Source organism: Pogona vitticeps, chromosome 1, assembly GCF_051106095.1.
Source record: "Pogona vitticeps strain Pit_001003342236 chromosome 1, PviZW2.1, whole genome shotgun sequence".
Taxonomy (NCBI): domain Eukaryota; kingdom Metazoa; phylum Chordata; class Lepidosauria; order Squamata; family Agamidae; genus Pogona; species Pogona vitticeps.
In genome coordinates this window covers 312,950,459-312,971,953 of record NC_135783.1, presented here as the reverse complement: position 1 = coordinate 312,971,953, position 21,495 = coordinate 312,950,459, and the positions used below count along the sequence as shown (strand labels likewise).

General features: G+C 41.5%; 1 protein-coding gene across 10 annotated transcripts in view; it reads right to left on the bottom strand.

The window, feature by feature from the left end:
* AP4S1 (adaptor related protein complex 4 subunit sigma 1) overlaps nucleotides 1-21,495 on the bottom strand; it is a 46,540-nt gene that overhangs the window by 14,831 nt on the left and 10,214 nt on the right. For 5 of the 10 annotated variants that reach the window (XM_078392271.1, XM_020788424.3, XM_078392265.1 and 2 more), the window contains exons 2-5: nucleotides 20,011-20,189; nucleotides 17,835-17,921; nucleotides 12,023-12,091; nucleotides 9,860-9,871 (exon numbers count right to left, since the gene is read on the bottom strand). In XM_078392271.1, the coding sequence (XP_078248397.1) occupies nucleotides 9,860-9,871; nucleotides 12,023-12,091; nucleotides 17,835-17,921; nucleotides 20,011-20,148 (306 nt within the window). In that variant the 5' untranslated portion in view covers nucleotides 20,149-20,189. The remainder of the gene's footprint in view (nucleotides 1-9,859; nucleotides 9,872-12,022; nucleotides 12,092-17,834; nucleotides 17,922-20,010; nucleotides 20,190-21,495) is intronic. The other 5 variants (XM_072986340.2, XM_072986336.2, XM_078392251.1 and 2 more) reach the window with 1 other exon arrangement.

Below are 21,495 nucleotides of genomic sequence, written 5' to 3'. Positions count from 1 at the left end.
GCACACTGAGGCAAGGGAGTGGAAAAGAAGGGTTTCTCAAATGGGCTGAACACCTTAGTTTTATAATATTTTAAAAAGAATTATCCCACTAGTGTTATAATGGGCATATCCCTGACAGCAAATCAATATGAAATTAAATGAGTAATTCCTTAACACCCCCTTCTCCGCTTTCCCCAGAACACAATAGTCCCCAGGATTCTCCAGGAAGGACGAATATGGAAATTTAATTACATGTGGAAATGAGGTGGCATCAGTGCTGGGAAAAAAACTCTCTTCCAATATTATATGCTCAGCTAATGATGTATAATCTAGCTTTTAGTCAAACTTTATCTTTCCAGGCATGTATTAACTTGAGAACAGCTCTATCACTAAATCATCACAAGCACTTGAGAAGCTACCCTTATATAGAACTACTGAAGGCGTTTTCTTTATACAGTAAATCAGCACTTGCACAGCAAACAATGCTTTGTGTCACAAGAAACCAGTTTTATAAAGATAAAATCTTTTCACTATTCGCAACCTGCTTGTTTCACAGATAGCATACATGGTCTATAAACTGCTTCTGACTGTAGAACTATCTTGCCACCTTTAAATGTTCAATTAACGAATCTGCATAACAAGCAAGAACTACATTTCAAAAATCTGATGTTATGTCTTCTTGGTTCAGAATCTGATGCAATGTACATTCCAACTTACAGTTCAATGTTTAAAAAAGCTTTTGTGTGGGCAGATAGAGGCTGATATTATAACAGGAAGCTCAACCAGATCTGTTCTATCTCCCAGTGAGATATGAGCTAGCCACTCCCTGTTAAGGCAGCATTCCCCAACCAGCTACTCTGCATTCCACCGGCAAGGACTTCATGTGCTATTCAGAATCAAGTGCCTGTAGCTCATAGGCAATCCCTTCCCTTTGAGTTCATTCCTTCCTCATTGGCCTGTTTTGCTGTTGGCCAATGTTCAGAGCAGTTGCCAAGCCCTTCTGGGGGCTGTGCCCCCTCCCAAAAGCTTTGTGGTTACATAATTCCACTCCTCAGCAGACAACAGCTGCCCAACCTTAACTTTTAAAAGAAGCAAAACTCTTGCTGATTTTGGACAGAATTTTATAAAGCAATTAAATAGTCAGGGATAATTAACTAGGGATCTGGGCATATATATCCGTTAAGTTTAGATAGCCATACATTGAACACATAAGAACTGACTGTATTAAATTACATGCAGAGTACTTTACACGAACGCTTTAACTTTTTGATGACCCAGGTTAATTGTTTCCACTGGTATACAGTGCTATTTGGTGGATGGAATGACAGACTAGGACTCGGTGGACCTGGGTTCAAATCCCCATCTCATCACGCAAACTCCCTGAGGGGTGGTACTGTAATGGTAAAACCACTCTTCATATATATCAAACACCTTAGAATTCCCGTATGTTGGATGTGACTTGACCATACACAACAATGCTTCTTTTTTGACACTAGGAAGCTTAAGGTTATGTGATCAAATCACATACAGTGATTCATTTATTCATTTAAAAGATTCATTTCGGAACTGGCAAAGGGCTGGTGTATCTTTCAACTCTATACGTTTTTTGATTCAAGATATATATGCCTAATATCACATAATGTTTATTTCTAGTTCTGAATAAAGTAGCCCTTCAGCCCCAGTATATGGCATGGTTATTTCAGTCCCTAAAACCATTTGCTTTAGACCATACCTCTGAAATATTTGCACCTGGAGAAGCTGTATTAGAAATGTTACAGAACTGTGATAACGACATAATCTTGTATTCATATTGGGTTTTGGTTCTGATTTATTATTCTAAACTAATTGAAAGTTGGCTTCCAAAGCTAAATGCTGTACCTTGTTTGGGAATAGATGAACACTTAACATCCTTATGAAATTTATAATGCGGTCCTAGCATGGTCCATGGGTCCTACTTCCACATAAATGTGCATGACTGCAGATTAGGCAGAAATCCATATTTGCTCCATCAACATATTTTCTGTTTCACTTTCATTAGAAAAAGTGTTTGTTGTCTCTGGGACTTATACAAATTGATGAATTCTTCATGGACTATTCAGAATCTAGAGGTGAACACACTTTATCTCAGTAAAAACCAAGCCTACTTGTACTGCATACGACTGGAAGTGGCCTTCTGCCTTTCCTCTATTTGTCCCCTCACTGGAGCTTCATCAGGAACATTCCCAATTCTTTCTTAAGTCGAAGATTAATCACAGTTTTTACCTTTTGCTTTGAGTTCTGTTTTGTTCTCCTCCAAAGTCAACATGTGTATGTCTGCTACTCTGGTCCAAGAAAAGTGAGTTCATCACAGCCCATTCAAATGAGCCACTGTCAGTACTGGTCTTCTCTACCAGCTAGCCAGGCAAGTAATACAAGCTATTTGTGATCATTCAACATTCAATTAGAAGTGTTGTCACATCTGCTGCATTCTTCATGCCATACTGCTTTGACATCTGCAGGATGTCTACATGATCACAGATATCTCTCTTTGTCCAGAATTACAGACTGGACATCAGAGCAAAGATAGATGCCACATTTAGAAGTACGGTACTGTATTGTCTTCGTGATTCGCACCGTTTTTTACTCCCCATCTGTGTGACTCACACAGATGGAGGATTAATAAACTGCATGAGTCACAAAGAGCACAAAGAACAAGTTGCTTCCTTGTAAGTACGATTCTCCAAGTGGTCATCTGTGAATTCACACATCCCATCCTCCTATCCTCTAATATTCACACTTTCCCACTGTTATCTGCAGTGGGCGTGAAAGTGAGAAAACCGTGGGAACCCATGCTACTTAGGTGCAGTATTTAGGAACAGGTTGCCTGGCAAAATACATCTTGATGGGCACTAAAGGTAAAGGTTCCCCTTGACAATTTTTGTCCAGTCATGTTCGACTCTAGGGGGCGGTGCTCATCCCCGTTTCCAAGCCATAGAGCCAACGTTTTGTCCGAAGACAATTTTCCATGGTCACATGGCCAGTGCAACTTAGACATGGAACGCTGTTACCTTTCCACCAAAGTGTTCCCTATTTATCTACTTGCATTTGCATGCTTTCGAACCGCTAGGTTGGCGGGAGCTGGGACAAGCGACAGGGGCTCACTCCGTCGCGTGGATTCGATCTTACGACTGCTTGGTCTTCTGACCCTGCAGCACACGCTTCTGCGGTTTAGCCCACAGCGCCACCACGTCCCTCTTTGATGGGCACTAGCAGATACCAAACATTGCACACTGCTTACCTACTCTATCTGTATGAGTTCAGATGACCATGAGAAGAATGTTACAGATAAGCAACCTGCTCTTCTTTTGCTTCTTACATATGTAGCTTCACTCTCCTTACAAAGAAGAATTCCTGTACAGTAGAGAACCAATTTACACTATTATAATTCATCTCATTTTTAAAAACTCCCACTCAAGATGATGGCTTTGCTGTATTAAACTGCTACAATGACTTTCAACAGTTCCTTTTGTAAACTTCTTTAGTTTAAATGACTCATTTCTCTCAGAAAGCAGCATCTACTGCAGTTGTTTTAAAAAGTTTAATACAATTCCGCCCACTTCTCCGTGCACAAAGCTGGGACTTGTCAAACATCCCAAGATGTTAAGTGGTGGCACTTTAGATTTCAAACCACAGGAGAAAGTGGCTACATACCAGCCATTTAAAAAAGATTGTAGTTTTATTTTGCTTCACTGCTGCTGTAGTACCAGATGTGTTTTTTCCCCACATGCACTTGTAATTGGATAAACACTAATTCCTAATAAGCAGCCATCAAAGGTGGGCCCTAAATCAACTGTTAAATAGCCTCCTTTTCATTGCACAATTTACTTTCTGAAACAAATAAGTATTAAATCAGGAAAGTACTAAAAATGTCACACTTTGTCTAGTTTCAGACACCATGTATATTGTCATCTCTGGTTCTAAGTGTTATTTTGAATATTACAATTTCTGAAAAACCACCTCAAATTTAGCCAATTCAACATGCTGCCCATTCCTTTTTAAAAGAGATCAATAGGATCAAGGTCAGTAGCTATCAGCCTTTGTGTTATTGGGATTTTTCAACCCAAACACGGAGATCCACAAACTGGATCTTGACAAAAAGGGGACAGATTTAAAAGCAGAGAGGTGCCCAAGAATTATTCTGGACAGCAGAAGGAAACACAACTTTTAGTCCTCTTCTGCAGAAAGATTAACTCCTGGCTGCCAAAAGTTTCCTTTGTCTCAGTAGCATAATCTAGAGTGCATGAGGTGGGATGCTTTTGATGCTGCTGTTGCTAAAAAAAACCCAAGAACTAGAAATGGTTGTCAATCTATTGAAATCTACCAGTAGATTTGAATCTACCTCCTGGAGTACCTTGATTTATGGGGCTCTTTTTAAGGAACACAGAGGTCAGCAGCTCCTGTACAACAAATGCTGAAACAGTCAGATACAGATACACATCTACAGTATATCTTTGGAACATATATATATTCATTTTACTCCTAGGAATGGTTTCAATATATTATTACTATTACTATTACTATTACTATTACTATTACTTATTACTTATTACTTATTACTATTACTTATTACTATTACTTATTACTATTACTATTACTATTATTATTATTATTATTATTATTATTATTTTGGGGAGAAAAATTCGGTCGATAGGGAGGGTCTATGAAATTTTGCAAGGTTGCTATAGAACACTGTGTTCTGCAAAAATTCTTTATTCTCTGTTCCTTTCGGTGGGTTGCCAAATATCTCAGAAATTTCTGCCACACTGACTTCAGGATGCTTTTTGTTATTTAAAGAACTGCTGTGTTCCTCTGGGAAATGCTCTTGACCAAAACACTTCCCACTTCTTCCCTTTCTAACCGCAATGCATTTTTTGTCTACAACATTCTGTTCTGAAAAGGTGCATTCTTAGTAAACATTTGTATAAGCTTTGTGTAGCTTTTGCCTCCATCCTTTTTCTAGGTCTTCACAGTCATTAAGATTATAGAACAGGTGCAAAATCACTTTATCTTCTTTTGGCCATTTATTTTGCCCTACTGTTTTATTATATATTTCTTGTCCTTGTTGTGAAATGGCATTCTTTCGAGTTCCTGGTACTGAAGGCAAACTCTAGCTTAGATCTTGGTTGAGCACAAAGTCCTGGGTGGGTGCGTGGGGGTTAAGGGTGTAAAGGTTGCTCATATCTGAGCTTGCCTGATGGCACTGGTCTTCATAAATAGCATTTAATGTGTTCTTGCTCAATGACAATATGTGCTTTACAGGGAGAAAGCAGCTGACTTTGCATCTGTGGTCTGTCTCCTAGGTGTCGAATGTGGCCTCTGCTTATCCAGAGAACAGCCAAGACAGTATAGAATTTTTTTTTGAGACTTAAACTCATACGCAAATACACATAAGCAGGTTGTTATTATCTACAGCCAAGTATGTGACTGGCCACTCTTAACCTGAGGATAGAGACACCACTGGCTACTGTCCCCTTTGAGTCAGTGCCAATGGTTTTTATTGGGGTTTCACTTCCTTTAGCTTTTAGGAACCTGACCCCTACCTGCAAGGCAGTGAGGGGAAAAGTTAGTTCATTGCAGTGACTCCTTGCTATGTCTTTGGGCCTGTTTGGTTTTTAATGGGTGCAGGCCTGCCATGGACAGCATTCCCATAACCTGCTAGTACTGATGTCTTGGTCTGGGACAGCTCAAGAGTTCTACGTATCGGCAAGTTACTCACCTGTAATTGTAGTTCTTCAAGTGGACCTCTGTGATTCACACTGTGGGTGATCTGCACCTGCGCGGAGCCTCTTCAGAATATTCTAGAGCAGGGGTGTCCAACCTTTCACCTTCCCTGGGCCACATAAGATGAAAATTTGGTTTGGGCCGCACATACATTTGGTTTGGGCCGCATGGGGGGACAGCCCTAGCCGTCCTCCGCAGCCCCGCTCCAAGCGCGCTTACTGGCAGCTGCGATCTCAGACAGCAGAGGCTGCCAGTTTCGACTCTGATGGCTTTATGGGGCCGGGATGGTGTCCACCTATTGACAGGGACGGCGCAATGCAGTCACGGAGCCCCCCTGTACCCTCCTCTCCCACTCCTTCCTTCCCTCTCTCCCCCTCTACTGTTGTGACATGCCCTGGCCACATTCTGGCCACAAGCACCGGCAGTGTAACTTGAAACTTTGGAATTTCTTTAAAAATAAAAAATTGCACTGGGCCGCATTACAAGCTCGGGCCGCGGGTTGGACAAGCCTGTTCTAGAGCTTCTGTGGTAGCAAAAAACCACATTAGAATTGACCCCTCCCCCTCGGTATAAGTACCTTGACACCAGGACTCTCCCTTCAGTTGTGTCAACCGCCGCAAGGAGAAAAATATTTTATGGCGTGACAGAGGGGAGGTCGGCTGGGATGTGTGAATCACAAAGGTCCACTCGAAGAACTACAATTACAGGTGAGCAACCTGCCATTCTTCTTCGTGGCCTCTGTGAATCACACTGTGGGTGACTAGCAAGCTGTCTTACCTGGAGACAGGGTGTCATACCAAGGCGGAAGCCAAAACAGCACGTCCAAATGCCGCATCAGACTTCTGTCAAACATCTAGTCTATAATGTCAGATGAAGATAGGTGGGTTGTGCCCACGTAGATGAGGCGCAGATGTTGGGGACAGGCACACCACATAGGAATGCTGTAGAGGTTGCCAATGCCCTGGTGGAATGAGGGTGAATAGCTTGAGGGACCAGCTGTTGAGCAAGCTGGTATGTAAGCCGAATAGTATAGGCAACCCAGCGAGAGATCGTTTGGGAGGTGACTTGTAGGGCCTTGTTAGGAAGTTGATGACTGACAAAGAGGCACGGGGAATGTCAAAAGGGTTGTGTTCATGACAAATAAAAGAAGATCCTCCTGATGCCCAAAATAGGAAGAAGTCGTTCATGGATTGTGGATGGTGATGGAAAGAAAGATGGGAGAACCAATGGTTGAGAGAAATGAAATTGAGACACTACTTTAGGGACAAAGGAGACATCGAGGAACACCTTTATTTTATCAGGATAGAATTGTATATAAGGATAGTCACAGCATAGGGCCGCAAGGTCGCTTGCTCGGTGAGCTGAAGTAATTCCAATGAGAAAGACCATTTTGAAGGAAAGTAGACGGAGATCCACTGAGGCTAGTGGTTTGAATTAAAGTTTAGTGAGCTGTCGCAAGACTAAGGTCAAGAACCATTGTGGAGAGGGCAGGTGAATGTCTGGGTAAGCGTGTCATAATCCCTTAAGAAAGCGCTTGAGCATGGGATGTCTGAAAAATCGAGCCGCTGGAGAGGTTGATGGTTGGTATGAGACGACTACCAAGATAGACTCTAATAGATGAGAGAGAAAGACCAGAAGATTTGAGATGGACCAAATATCGGAGAACCAAGGAGAGAGACGGGTTGATGGCAGGGAAAGAGCTGTAGTAAAAGTAATATTGATAGTGGTGTGTCACTGAAGAGTGAGTCTGGCATGTCTGTTGACAGTTGTTGACCGGTATCAATGTTGAAGGTGCGTCCATGGATGGAGGTAAACAAGATGGGATCTTGGTGTTGAAGTCTTCATCTCAATATTGACGGACTGTATGTCTAGGTTGGTGCTGTTGTTGAGGGCTAGCAACCGAGACTGAAGTGGGCCATCCATGGACCAGGATGGATATCGAGTGTCATCGATATTGGAACCAGTGTCTCTATGGTGTTGAAAAGGTGGCCGAGATCGATCCGGTGGACGCATAGGTAGGTCTGTAGAGTAAACTGAGGCTGGGGATGCCAAGCAAGAGGAATAATTTCCATCATTTTGAGCTGGAACATATGTAGTCACAGGGGCTGCAAATGCTTCACGGGTGGAAGTGTGTTTCTTGCCTGCCCTGATATTCGCCGGTGGCTGATGAAGAGTCATGTGACGGCTGCGTGCCTCTGAGTGATAAGACCTCTTTGACATGGAAGGTTGCCGAGATGGAGGTTTTTGACACAACGCTAATACCGGACTGGACGAGGCAGCTGGTCGAGCATCCTCAGCCAGCAGGTTAGAGAAGCACTGATCGGGGCAAATGTCTACCCAACAAAGGTGTTGTGCATGGGATTGATTGACACACACTTATGGAATTGCTTCATATGTTGGATGTGCTTGATAGCACACTGGTGGCCGTGGAGGCTGGCCCAATGGCATAGAATAGGGCACTGTGTCTGGCTGAAGCTCAGGTTCCTCTCTCTCTGGGGAGGCGTCAGTGGACGGATTAGGAAGAGAGATAGAATGCTGGGGACTATTAGGCAAGGAAGTAAGATGGTCTACTCGCTCGTCCCATGTCAGTGACTAAGAATTGATGAGATGGGAGTCCTTCATTATCAGAGGGTGAACCTACAGAAATTAAATCGCTGCGTTCGGAAACCTGCTGTGGAGGGACTGCCAAGGTCTTAGATCTGGTTTGTTTAGATTGTTTCGGTTGTGGGGGACCGGGAACCAGATCATGAGGAGGCTTTTGCGTTTTGGAAGGCTTCTATGTTAAAGTTTTCGATGTCGGCTGTTTAGATCTGTGTGTAATAGAAGTTTTAGAAGGTGCATCAGAGTGAGATGGAGTAGCGGAGGAACGATGTTTTGATGATTCTGCAATGGCTTTTTCCATGGCTTTGGTTTGTGAGGTGGCTTTACATGTAGTTTGAGCTATAGGTTTTGCCGAGTGCACAGTGTGATTCACAGAGGCCACAAAGAACTACAGTACCATTGCTGTTAGCCTACATATCCATAGACCATTCTGCTACCTATAGACCTCCCCAGTACCTGGGTAATGGTACTGGTTGTTATATTAAAAAAATTATACTTTGACATTTCCTTTGGTCCACACAAGGACTCACAGGGTGGCTTCCATGTCAAGAACACTAAAAATATAATAAAATGCAAGAGAAGGATATAAGAGAACTAAATCTGTTTTAAAATACATTGTCATGAAAGAAGGCTAAAAAACTTTAAAGACATGGCAGAATAAAAATCCAAAAATTGCACAGAGAGGGAACCCTTCTTGGTAGTTGTACTCTCTCCTAAGAAGACAGTCCAACTACCAAGAAGGCCTGACCTCATGCCATCACCAAAGGCACCTCTAAGGATGATGGAAGAAACAACAGGGGCTTCCTTTTGAAAGGAAGAGACTCTTCACATCAACATGAACTACTGCAATAGGGAAGCAGACTAGTATTCAGAGATTCTATCGGTCAGCTTAAATCAACCAGTGTTAGTATGCCCTCCTACTTGCATGCTCATTTAAATGGACTACAAGGATATCTGAATAGTGGTTTTATTGAATTCACATTCCTTGTCTTTTCTCACATCTGAACGACTGACATTCTTCTCCAAACCTCCTCAGCAAACCCTTTTCACTACCAACAGGAGTATGGCAGGTGGAACCAAAGGAAGAGCAATGTGTCCTGCCTGCAAATTTTCTACCTTTGGACTAAAGAGCCAGAGGTCTCAGTATCCCATTATCCCCTTTTCCAAAGAAGAGATATAGCTCAATGATAGTACCCACACTTCCCATGAAGAAGGTCTCAAGCTCAATACCTGTCTTCTCCACACTGGAGAGCTCCTGTGTGTCAACAACATTTGGCTAAACAGACCAGTAGTTCGACTTGCTACAAAGCAGCTTCCTACTTTACTTGTACAAACACCTATAACTTTGACTCACCTATACACTGTCAGATATTCCAAACCATTGTGTTCTTACTTAGCTGCTTACAGCTAAATCAAAGTTTGGCACCACTTTAATTTAGCTGTAGGCCAAACAGTCTGGAAGAGGCAGGAAGGAACAGGAACATAATGAACAGTAAGTTGACTGAACTGGAAAGGATACATCTAATTCACTCTGTAAATTAAAAAAACAAACAAAAACAGTTTCAGAAAGAGCGTAAGGTTCATATTATTTCATGTTTGACCATTATTTACTAAACTGTATCCTTATACAGTTGTTATCAATGCTACTAACATGAATTTGACCCAACTCCGGGAGGCAGTAGAAGACAGGAGGGCCTGGCTTGCTCTGGTCCACGGGGTCACAAAGAGTCGGACACAACTTAACGACTAAACAACAATCTATATACAATGTTTTTGGCCTGAGCAATCACCACAAAGCTTAGACTATTTTTTTAAAAAAGCCTCCCCAGATGTTTGCAGATGTTTGCAGGTCAGTGTTCTGATGTAAAGCTAAATTCCTTCAAGCAACATGGTGAGCTAGCTGTTTTCTGTGCCTTCTGCTCTGTCTGGGATGAGACTATGAACTATGCAGATAACTGCAACTACTGGCATGGGAAATCCAACTGAGTGTTCCTCTTTCAGTTTGGGAACCTCCCCAGATGTTGTTCTCATACTTTCATGAATAGCTTTTGCAATCAGAAGGATTAAGAGTTGTATCAAGTATGCCCTTCCATGAAGAGACAAAAAAGTGGCAGACTTTTCTCTTGAATAAAGGGAGGAGAGGGTGATGGCCTCAATATCTCTCCTCCCCCTTACACTGCTCCAGAGAGGTTTGGCCTATCCAGATAGTATGAAAGTGGTGCTGGCAGCCACATGAGGAACTGGTCCAAATCTTTTCCTCCATGTTTCTCCTGAAAATTGTCCCATGAAGAGAACTCTGTTTGTGGGAAGTCTGGGTAACACACTACAAATGTTCTGAAAGCTTTACATGAAAGTGGAACACCTACCGAGTTCAATGCCCTAAACCAATCTTTGGGCCAAAGTGAGGGAATGTACACACATCTTGATTTAAGTATGTTCTTAAATATGTTTTTCTTCTTGTGTTATGTGGCAATACAGTTTAAAAATACCCACAGCATTCCCCACTGCATATGTAGCTCATGTGTTGTCAAGAACCATCATGCACACTGTAAAAAGCCCCAGCTTGCATGGCTGAGGTCATCATCCATGTAAGGAAACACCAACATATATATTGGAAATTCTGCATGCCTGATTCCAAGCACCTTCCCTTAATACTTCCTTTGGCTGGTTTGTGATTATATCACATTGAACAGATGCTACATATCTATTTCTGAAATATTACCTACAGATTAAAAGATGCAGGCTAATAGCCATGTACAGCTTCCAACACTCCAGTGGACTGAAATTTCCCTAGAGGTGCCAGTTTGTTATAACTAGGAGAGCTGAAAAACGGGTGGTGGGGGATGATGGGGAGACCCTGTTCTATATAGTTCTATGTTAAAAGCTATATAGAGTAAATAAGTCACTACTGTTAGTGGGCTGCTACAGTATTACCAAAGAGATACATAACAGAAACCACAAAAATTAGAGCAATTAGCCTCTGTACTAAATTAACACATCATCTATGTAGAATTCTGGCAGTGGCCCAAGTGAGGGCAATAATGGAGGACAGAGAAAGAACAAACTGTGGGAAAGAAAATAACGTCTGCTAGAGAGAGAGCGGTTTTGTCATCCCAGTATTTTTAGTTTCAAGCATTCTTTCAAAGTGCTATATTTATCCGATGGCGTTTGCAGAGTTTACATTCAGATATGGGACTTCCCCTGAAGCCTGAATGGAAGCCCTGAGAAATTATCTGTCTCATTTGCAGCTTTTCCTCTGATTCTCCTTTGCTTCAATACAAGCACTATACAAAAATAAAATTGTATTTGCATGCAATGATACATATTTGCAGTCACTTATGTACTTAGCGTGGCCTTGCTGTGAGATTCTACTTACTTAACTGGTCAATACCCTGTTGTTTAATGTTGTAAATTTCACTAGAGTAAACTCACTGAATCAATGGGGATGTGGTGCGTCAACTCCTTCATAGGTTCAACTGATTCAGATGGGCCTACTTGAACTGCAACTTACTCAGTAGGTCAGTTACACCAGGCCCACTTCAGTCAATGGAGTCTACAGAAAATTTAACTCACCACATCCCTGTTGATTCAATGGACCTACTCTAGTGTAATTTGCTACACTAAGCAACAGGATTTCTGAAAAAGACAGCTGTTTGTATTTTTTTTTCAAAATCACACTTACCACTCTGCTGAAATACTTGTCCAAAACCTCCACAAAATTATGAATCAGTTCATACACAGCCATTTCATTCTGAAATTCAATTGAGAACACATCAAAAGAAAAAAGTGAATAAGTCTGCTAATATTTGTATATTCCTTATACAGATTACAACCGTGATATATCTGAACATTTTAAATTCTTACCCTTTCACTCCAGAATCTTACCCTTTCTTTCTTTCCATTTCTCAGTTGATATATCAGCCAAATAAATGTAAAAGCTGGCATACTGCAAAAGTGCAGCATCATAAACCAAGATGTTACACTGAATGCCATGGCAGGAGGAGCTGCAAATTAATATGTTGGCACTGTTGATGTTATTTGCCATCAAGTTACCTCTGACTTATGGTGACCCAATTAATGAGCAATCTGCAAAATGTCATTTCCTCAAAAGCCCTGCTCAGTTCTTGCAAACTCAAATCTGTGTTTCCTTTAGGGAGTCAATCCTTCTAATATTTGGTCTTTGTCTTTTCCTGCTGCCTTCAACCTTTCCCAGCATTATTGCCTTTTGTAGAGAATCTTGCTTTCTCATTATGTGCCCAAAATAGGACAGCCTGTTTCAACATTTTTATCTCTGGAGATAGTTCAGGCTTGATTTGATCTAGGACTTACTTGCTCGTATTTCTAGAACTCTAGGGCCGTGGTCCCCAACTTTTTTGGGACCATGGACCAGTTGCGGGGGTGGGCTCCGTGCCTGGGGGGGTGTTGCGCTTGTGCCCCTGTGTGTGAGCATGACACACCCCCATGTGAGTGCAACACCCCCTGCACGAGCACAACATACCCCTGCATGAGAGCGACACACCCACCATGCATGGGGGAGGGCGGAGATCCTTCTCCGGAACCCAGTTTCAGCAAGCCCACAGACCGGCACTGGGCTGCGGACTGGGGGCTGGGGACCCCTGCTCTAAGGTATCCTCAAAGTTCTTCCCCAGCACATTTTAAACAAATAATTCTTTTTCCTGTCAGCTTTTTTCAACTATCCAACTTTCGTATCCATACATGGTGAAAGGAAATATGAGAGTGTGGATTATTTTGATCAGGAACTCCAGCGACACATTCTTACATTTGATTATCTTTTCTAATTCCTTCATTAATGCCCTTCCGTGATTGGGTTCTGTGATAGATAGACAGCTCCTTTCTTTGAGTGGGAAATAACCAGGAAGAGTCTTTTTTAACATTATCAGATTTATTAACCATAACTTCTGAAGAATCAATAACAACTTCTATAGGCTCAAAACAACTCAATTCTGGTAGATGATCATAAGAATCAAGTAACATTTTAAAGATAGAATTGTCCGGTTTTACTGCGGAGCTGGACCAAAATGTTCCTTGTCCGTTGGCTTCCGTGGTGGCGCGCTCCTCACGGCACAGATTGTGCCACAACATGGGTGGCGTGCCCAGTCCTCCTCAAGAGGTGGTTGATTGAAGGAGGCATCCGGATGAATCACCCTCCTCCAGTGACCATGCCCCCTTGGAAAGACTACTACTCTCCATTCTGAAGTCTCAGCAACGGTCACTCTTTCCTTCTTTTGGGTAGGATCTGGCAGTAAACCTCCAACTTTTAGGCTCGGAAAATCTTGTAATAGATCATGCACTTCTTATATTCTCCTTCTTCTCCTCCTTTCATCTCCCCTCCCGGTACACTGAATACTCTCACCCTTCTTCTTATTCTCCTCCCACATAGGCAAAGTTAAATCCTCCCCTTCTTTACCCTTTACTTCCTCCACTAAACAGATTTCTACCTTCACTCCTTTCTCCTCATTTCCTTCAATAATCCACCCTTCTGTGTTCTCTTTCACCGATTCCTTTACTTGAGGAGACGGCGCACCCTCAGCTCCTCCCTCAAGATCTACTTTTCCTTTACACCTTCCAAATCTGATTTCTTGGCTGTGATCTCCATTTGGATTTATGATTGAACCAAGGTATACAACTGCATTTAACTATTTCAGTTTCTTCACATTGCATACACCGGCTGGTATAGTTTCAAAAACTGAAGCTCACCCACAACCACCTGGATCCTTTTGGACAGTGTGCCCTGTGACCAGTAAGTTTGGTTGGATGTACCTCTCAGCATTCCTGGCTCAGCTTTTCCTCCTACCAGCTATTGTCACAAAATTTGTATTGATGATTATCATCTGGGAAAATATCAATAAGAGATTCTTTGTCCTGAGGTTCCTTCTGATAACTTTCACTTTGTAACTTGGAAATATAATTCTGCTAGCTTTAGTGACAATCACTTCTATGCCAACTTAATGAATTTTTTCTATAACAATTTCTCATCCAGGCAGACCTTGATGTTTTCAATGGTCTGCTCAAGATCACGAATGTGTGGGCTACCCAGAGATGTGCTGCTGACTCCTGCTACACCAAGAACCAGGGAACCTGTTGTAATCTTGGTATGGACAGGAGTCTAAGGTACAAACAAGCTTTTGTCTTGTAGCACTTCTTACTCAGAAGTCAGATCCACCAATTTTAACTGTGCCTACCTAAGGTCTCCATCAGCTACTGAAGCGGCTCTGAAGAGTTCACTGGACATTAATGTGCATAAAATGCTAGTTTGTAAAGTGAGGCTTTTTGCATATCTGTTGTTTGATAGAAAATTAAGTTTGTTTTACTTGGGCTTCTTAACAAATTATGGCATCAGCTTCAATAGAACACAAACTATTTCACCAGGAGCAGGGACACTGAAAATGGTGAGGGGATGCATGGGGTGAAGTCAAAAGCCGTGCCTTTTTATTATTTTAATTGTTTTATTTTTCGCTGTTGTTGCACTTTGTTCTAAGTTGTCACTTGGTTATTCTTTATACTTAACATTTTATAATGTTCGAATCTGTAATCCGCCCAGAGTGGCCTTAATAGCCAGATGGGTAGTATAAAAATCAAATCAAATCAAATAAAAAATGGAATAAACACATGTGTGTGTGTTTAGTCGTTTAGTCGTGTCCGACTCTTCGTGACCCCATGGACCAGAGCACGCCAGGCCCTCCTGTCTTCTACTGCCTCCCGGAGTTGTGTCAGGTTCATGTTGGTTGCTTCGCAGACACTGTCCAGCCATCTCATCCTCGGACGTCCCCTTCTCCTCTTGCCATCACACTTTCCCAACATCAGGGTCTTTTCCATGGAGTCTTTTCTTCTCATTAGATGGCCAAAGTACTGGAGCCTCAGCTTCAGGATCTGTCCTTCCAGTGAGCACTCAGGGTTGATTTCCTTTAGAACTGATAGGTTTGTTCTCCTTGCAGTCCAGGGGATTCTCAAGAGCCTCCTCCAGCACTACAATTCAAAGGCATCAATTCTTCGGCGGTCTGCTTTCTTTATGGTCCAGCTCTCACTTCCATACATCACGACAGGAAAAACCATAGCTTTGACTATTCGGACTTTTGTTGGCAAGGTGATGTCTCTGCTTTTCAAGATGCTGTCCAGATTTGTCATCGTTTTCCTCCCAAGAAGAAGGCGCCTTTTAATTTCAGGGCTGCTGTCTCCATCTGCAGTGATCATGGAGCCCAGGAAGATAAAATTTGACACTGCCTCCATATCTTCCCCTTCTATTTCCCAGGAGGTGATGGGACCAGTGGCCATGATCTTAGTTTTTTTGATGTTGAGTTTCAGACCGTTTTTTGCACTCTCCTCTTTCACTCTCATTACAAGGTTCTTTAATTCCTCCTCACTTTCTGCCATCAGAGTGGTATCATCTGCATATCGGAGGTTGTTGATATTTCTTCCGGCAATCTTAATTCCGGCTTGGGTTTCTTCCAGTCCAGCCTTCCGCATGATGTATTCTGCATATAAGTTAAATAAGCTGGGGGACAATATACAGCCTTGCCGTACTCCTTTCCCAATTTTGAACCACTCAGTTGTTCCATGACCAGTTCTAACTGTTGCTTCCTGTCCCACATATAGGTTTCTCAGGAGACAGATAAAGTGGTCAGGCATTCCCATTTCTTTAAGAACTTGCCATAGTTTGCTGTGGTCCACACAGTCAAAGGCTTTCGCATAGTCAATGAAGCAGAAGTAGATATTTTTCTGGAACTCTCTGGCTTTTTCCATAATCCAGCGCAAGTTAGCAATTTGGTCTCGAGTTCCTCTGCCTCTTCGGAATCCAGCTTGTACTTCTGGGAGTTCTCGGTCCACATACTGCTGAAGCCTACCTTGTAGGATTTTGAGCATAACCTTGCTAGCGTGCGAAATGAGTGTAATTGTACGGTAGTTGGAGCATTCTTTGGCACTGCCTTTCTTTGGGATTGGGATGTAGACTGATCTTTTCCAATCCTCTGGCCACTGTTGAGTTTTCCAAACTTGCTGGCATATTGAATGTAGCACCTTAACAGCATCATCTTTCAAGATTTTAAATAGTTCAACTGGAATGCCATCACCTCCACTGGCCTTGTTGTTAGCCAGGCTTTCTAAGGCCCACTTGACTTCGCTCTCCAGGATGTCTGGCTCAAGGTCAGCAACTACATTGTCTGGGTTGTCCGGGATATCCAAATCTTTCTGATATAATTCCTCTGTGTATTCTTGCCACCTCTTCTTGACGTCTTCTGCTTCTGTTAGGTCCCTCCCATTTTTGTCTTTTATCATGTTCATAAACACATACCACAAATAAATCAAATAAGCTTAATGAGAAGCCATTAATCCTACAGATGTAGAAAGGTTCAAGCATACACACAAATCTTATAGGATGTTCAGTCTTCACAACTTACATATGAGTGCATTCCAGAACATAAACAAAGTCTCTACTTGTAGATTCTTGCTCATGCTAACCTGTTTTTCTTGGATTTTGTGCAAGAAATGGACATTGTGACTTTACTGGAATTTGTCCCAGGTCTTATTGAACTCAGCTGTCATCCCTTCAAGACTTTAAGCCTAAAGAACCACGCTAGTCACTGGGCATATTTTCTGGCATTGTAAAACTAATTTATAATTATTTTTCCAGTCTAGTCCTATTTGCATAGGTTTTTGTTTTGGGCACTACAGGATAGCACAGCAGACCTGCCTAAGCTCTGACCCCTGCCACTGCAGGAGCACATTACAAATAGAAAAGAAAAAAACAGGGGCAAAAATGTATAACCATCCGCTTCTACCTTTCGGTTTTTTTACAGGATCATCTAGAAGGTAAGCCCCAAGCATCTGGTAGGGATGTTATCCGAGACAGGATGATGGAAGGGCATTTAAGCTCAGATGGCTTGAGAGGTGAGTTCCCCTTGTCCTTATACATCAGAGGTGGAAAAGCTCTTAATGGATGAATTCTAACTTCTAAAAGGTCTTGGGGGGCATATTTGAGATGTGGGTGGAGCTAAGGACATGGGGGAGGCAAAGCAAAGTTGGAAAAGCTCAGTATAATTCTTATTAATTTGTACATTTTTCCATTAGGCATATAAAACACAGCTCAACTGTGCACATGTCTATTCAAGAACAGATTATAATGCAACACTTTTCTAGGCTCCTCCCAGAATTCAGCTCCTGGAAAAAGGTTTCTTGGTTACAATGCACAGCTCAAACCCAAGCAGCAACATCCTGGGCTTTAAACAGCCTGCTCCCTGTTATCCTCAATCACAAATCAAAGACAACAGAAGAAGATTGCTTCCAAAAGGCAGATGTTTTCCATCTCTTTTTATGCAAGGATGACAAGAAAGGGAAGATGAACAGTGTTTGAAGGGAAAGAATGAAGAGCAGACAGAGAATCACACAAGAACATCAGAAAGAGAGCAAGGAAATAAGCATGCTCCTAGATCCAAGGTTATTTTTTCTTTACTTAAATAAATAAAAAGCAAGCGACCTACCTCAGTTTCATCAATTCCAACCACTATGAAAAGAGCAGCATATTGTCTATATACCAGCTTAAAATCTTTGTATTCAATGAAGGAACACTGAAGAAAGACACAAAGTAACATGCAAATATTAATATATGATACATAGATTTGCTCTAATATATTTGCCTATTGAATTAACTGGACTGTTTGTCTATTTTACCAAAATGTACATCTCTGGATAATTTTCAATGTACATAATCATGAATGTGATTAAGCTAGCAAGGTGATAAGAAATGAAGAATAACCCATTAGTATGCTGTATTTAGAGTTTATTTACCAGTTCCTAAATTGGCTTACAAATATGACAACTGGATGCAAGGATAAACTAAATGTTATTAAGAGCATTTCTAGAATCAGACACTGGCTGACAGAAAACTGCTTAAAACAATGAGATGCAGTAAAGATGACGGCGAGTGCAGTTTCCTTTTTTCTTCTATGTGGTCATCTCACAAAGCACACATCCTGCATTCATTGTTTGCAAATGGGCATCATGTCGGTGGCTGCCTTATCAGATTTAGCTTCACTCTCAGCAGGACCTAACCTGACTCAAAAGTCCTATCAGATGCAAAAGCATTTAGGAGGTGCCTGAAAAGATGCCAGCGACAAAAATCCATCCCTACCCTGGGAAGCCTCAACTGAAACAAAAAGGACAGGTTTTGAACTACAAAGCTCTTCATTGTCTTGTTGAAATCAGAGTGACTTCCAACAGCCTTAGCAACAGTTTATACAGGAAAACTGGCTAATAATGGGGGCACCATACCCCAAATTTGGGCACAGGCACTCCACCTCCTCCAATCATGAGATGCCAATGGCTAGTAATAATTCTTTTAAAATAATAATGACTTTTTTGAGATTACATAGATCTATAAGCAGCAGACCAGTGCTAGTTAGAGTATTAGAATTTAAACTAAAGAACAGAAAACAGCAGTTGCAAAAAAACACCCAAGTTGCAACCTCAAAACACTAATTTTCATAATATGTGAAGTACTGGGTTCAATTTCTTAAACATCAATTGCACAGGTATAAAAATATGACCCCTGGCTCTGGAACACACTCCCACAGGAAACTAGGCTGGCCCCATCTTTGCTGTCCTTTCCTTTCAGGCAGGCTTTTCCTGAATGGTTTGAGAGGGGTTTTTAATAGATTGCTGTGCTCTGTTGCTTTAAATGTGTTTTAATATTGATTTTATCTACTGTTTTTAATATACTTGTTTAACTCTTTTTAAACATTAGTATACTTACTGTTTTTAGCTTTTAAATATTGTCTTTTTAATATTTTTAAATGACCTTAGGTCCTTTTAAAAGAGAAAGGCAGGATAAAAACATTTTAAATAAACAATAAATGAATAAACCAACTGCTCCTCCTTCTCTCTCTACCTAGATCATTTCTTCCAGTTTCTTTCTATCCAGATTCCTGTGAGGGGAAAAACTGTCTGGGACAAAATATGGCTGGAGAGGGAGGGGGCTCACAAGCAGAGACTACAGTGGTGCCTCTCTATACGATGATAATCCGTTCCACCGAAATCGCTGTTTAGCGAAATCATTGTCTAGCGAAAAGCATTTCCCCATTGGAATGCATTGAAACCTGTTTAATGCGTTCCAAAAGGGAAGAATCGTTGTTGTCTAGCAAAGATCGGTCACAGGAAAGCCACTTTGCGTACCGCAGATCAGCTTTTTAAATCGCTGTCTTGCGAAGCTTAGGTCCCGAAAACACCTGTTTGCGAGCGCGGTGGGAGCTGTCAAAATCATCATCTAGCAAAAATCGGTTTGCGAAGCAGGGACCAAACATTGTCCAGCGAAATTCCCCCATAGGAATCACTGTTTTGCGGATCACTATAGTGATCGCAAAAAGCCAATGTCTAGCGAAAAAACTGTCATGCGGGGTAACTGTCTAGCGAGGCACCACTGTAGATGATAGATTCATTGTCACATGTGTGTATACATCATTTACAATTTTAATCCCAGTTATAGTTACACACTCCTACATACTCTTAGTTTACCAGAGCTTGGAAAATGTTACTTTCTTGTACTACAACTCCTACAGGCCATGTTGGCTGGGGATTCCAGGAGTTGCAGTCCAAAAAGACTGGTATGTCCACTATTTATAAGTCTGACTCTAAAATATCTACAGTAGAAAAAAAACATACTTGTTCCTTTGAACGGGAAAGGCAATGCTTGATTACTTCAGTCTCCAATATTGTTCGTTTATGAAGGCCCATGTATTCATAATAACGAGAGAGTCTTGTTTGGCCTTGTTTGTTCACCATTAAGAAAAACTTGATCATCTTTTGTTGTCTGCTCTATTTATCCTCCTGAGATTTCGAAACTGATGGGAAAGAAATCAGAAATACAAATTAGATGACACTGAACTGACTCAGGGAACAACTTTCTCAACTGAGAACTATGGGATCAGGCAAGTAAGGCGTCTGAATTCAAACAAGCCATCCTAAACAACTGCCTGGTAGATGATATGTAGCATTCTACAGGCTTGAGGTATTGTAAGAGAACATTAGGTACTTAATGCATAACTAGCATATAAATTATAGCAGACAGAAGCCCTCCTCATCCACCAAATTCCAGCAAGGAGATATGTTTAGCAAGTGTGTGGGAGGAAAACACATAGCCAGAGTTACTGTGGAAAAATGGTGTTCTGCAGATCATCAAAATGCTAGAAAATAGAAAGAGGAGGATTTTTAATTTTTTGTTTTACATACTCAGAAATACAGCCATCCACTGAAACACACAGATGCAGAAAACAGAGACGAAGCCGTCTTAACTCTTATGTACACAAAAACTTTTTAGGTCTACTTATTTAGTCAGGAATGGGAATTATGCAACCTCTGGACAGAGCTTGAAAATAATGACTGAAATCCTTTTGTACAAGTGCGTGCACATAAATCCTGATGATGTCATCAGCCCTTGAATATTAACCTTTACTTTAAAGTTTTCTATCCCTATCTCTCCCGGATGTGAGGCTTCCTAGGGATTCCTTTCAACTTGTGGAAACCTTGGGGAATCCTAGGATTGGGAAAGCCTTGAATTCCTAAAAATCTCAACAGGACCAGAAGAAGTGAGTTTCAGACATTAAAGGTGTCCCCTTCCAAGTTTTAATGCTCCCAGAGGCTTTCCTGGTTGAAGAGGTACTCTGATGGGGGAAGATAGAAAACTTTAACACAAAGATTGATGACCATGGCTGGTGGTGCCATCAGAATTTACAAATGTACAGTTACACAACAGGATTTCAGCTAATGTGTTAATTTTAACTAATTGAAAAATAACACTTTATTTTCAAGCTCTTCCCATACAGTTTGACTCTAAAATACTCTATGCTTTTTGGCCCATCAAGCCAAACGTCATGAATAAACACAGTGGTATAAAACCAATAACTTTAAAGTAAGATTAATATGATTTTTCAGTTGTTAAATTTGTTTCCTTACTTCTATGCTTTCTGTAGCAGACATATATGTTTTCGCACTTTCCACATCTTCGATGAAGAATTGGTTCAGAAGGAAAGATTCCCACACTTAGGTGCCAGTGGTTTAGGACTACAATTCCCATCTCAATCAAAAGTAAAATCTTTTGGGAACTGCAGTTCAATCTTGGGAACCTCAGAGTAATAACTCATTAACCAC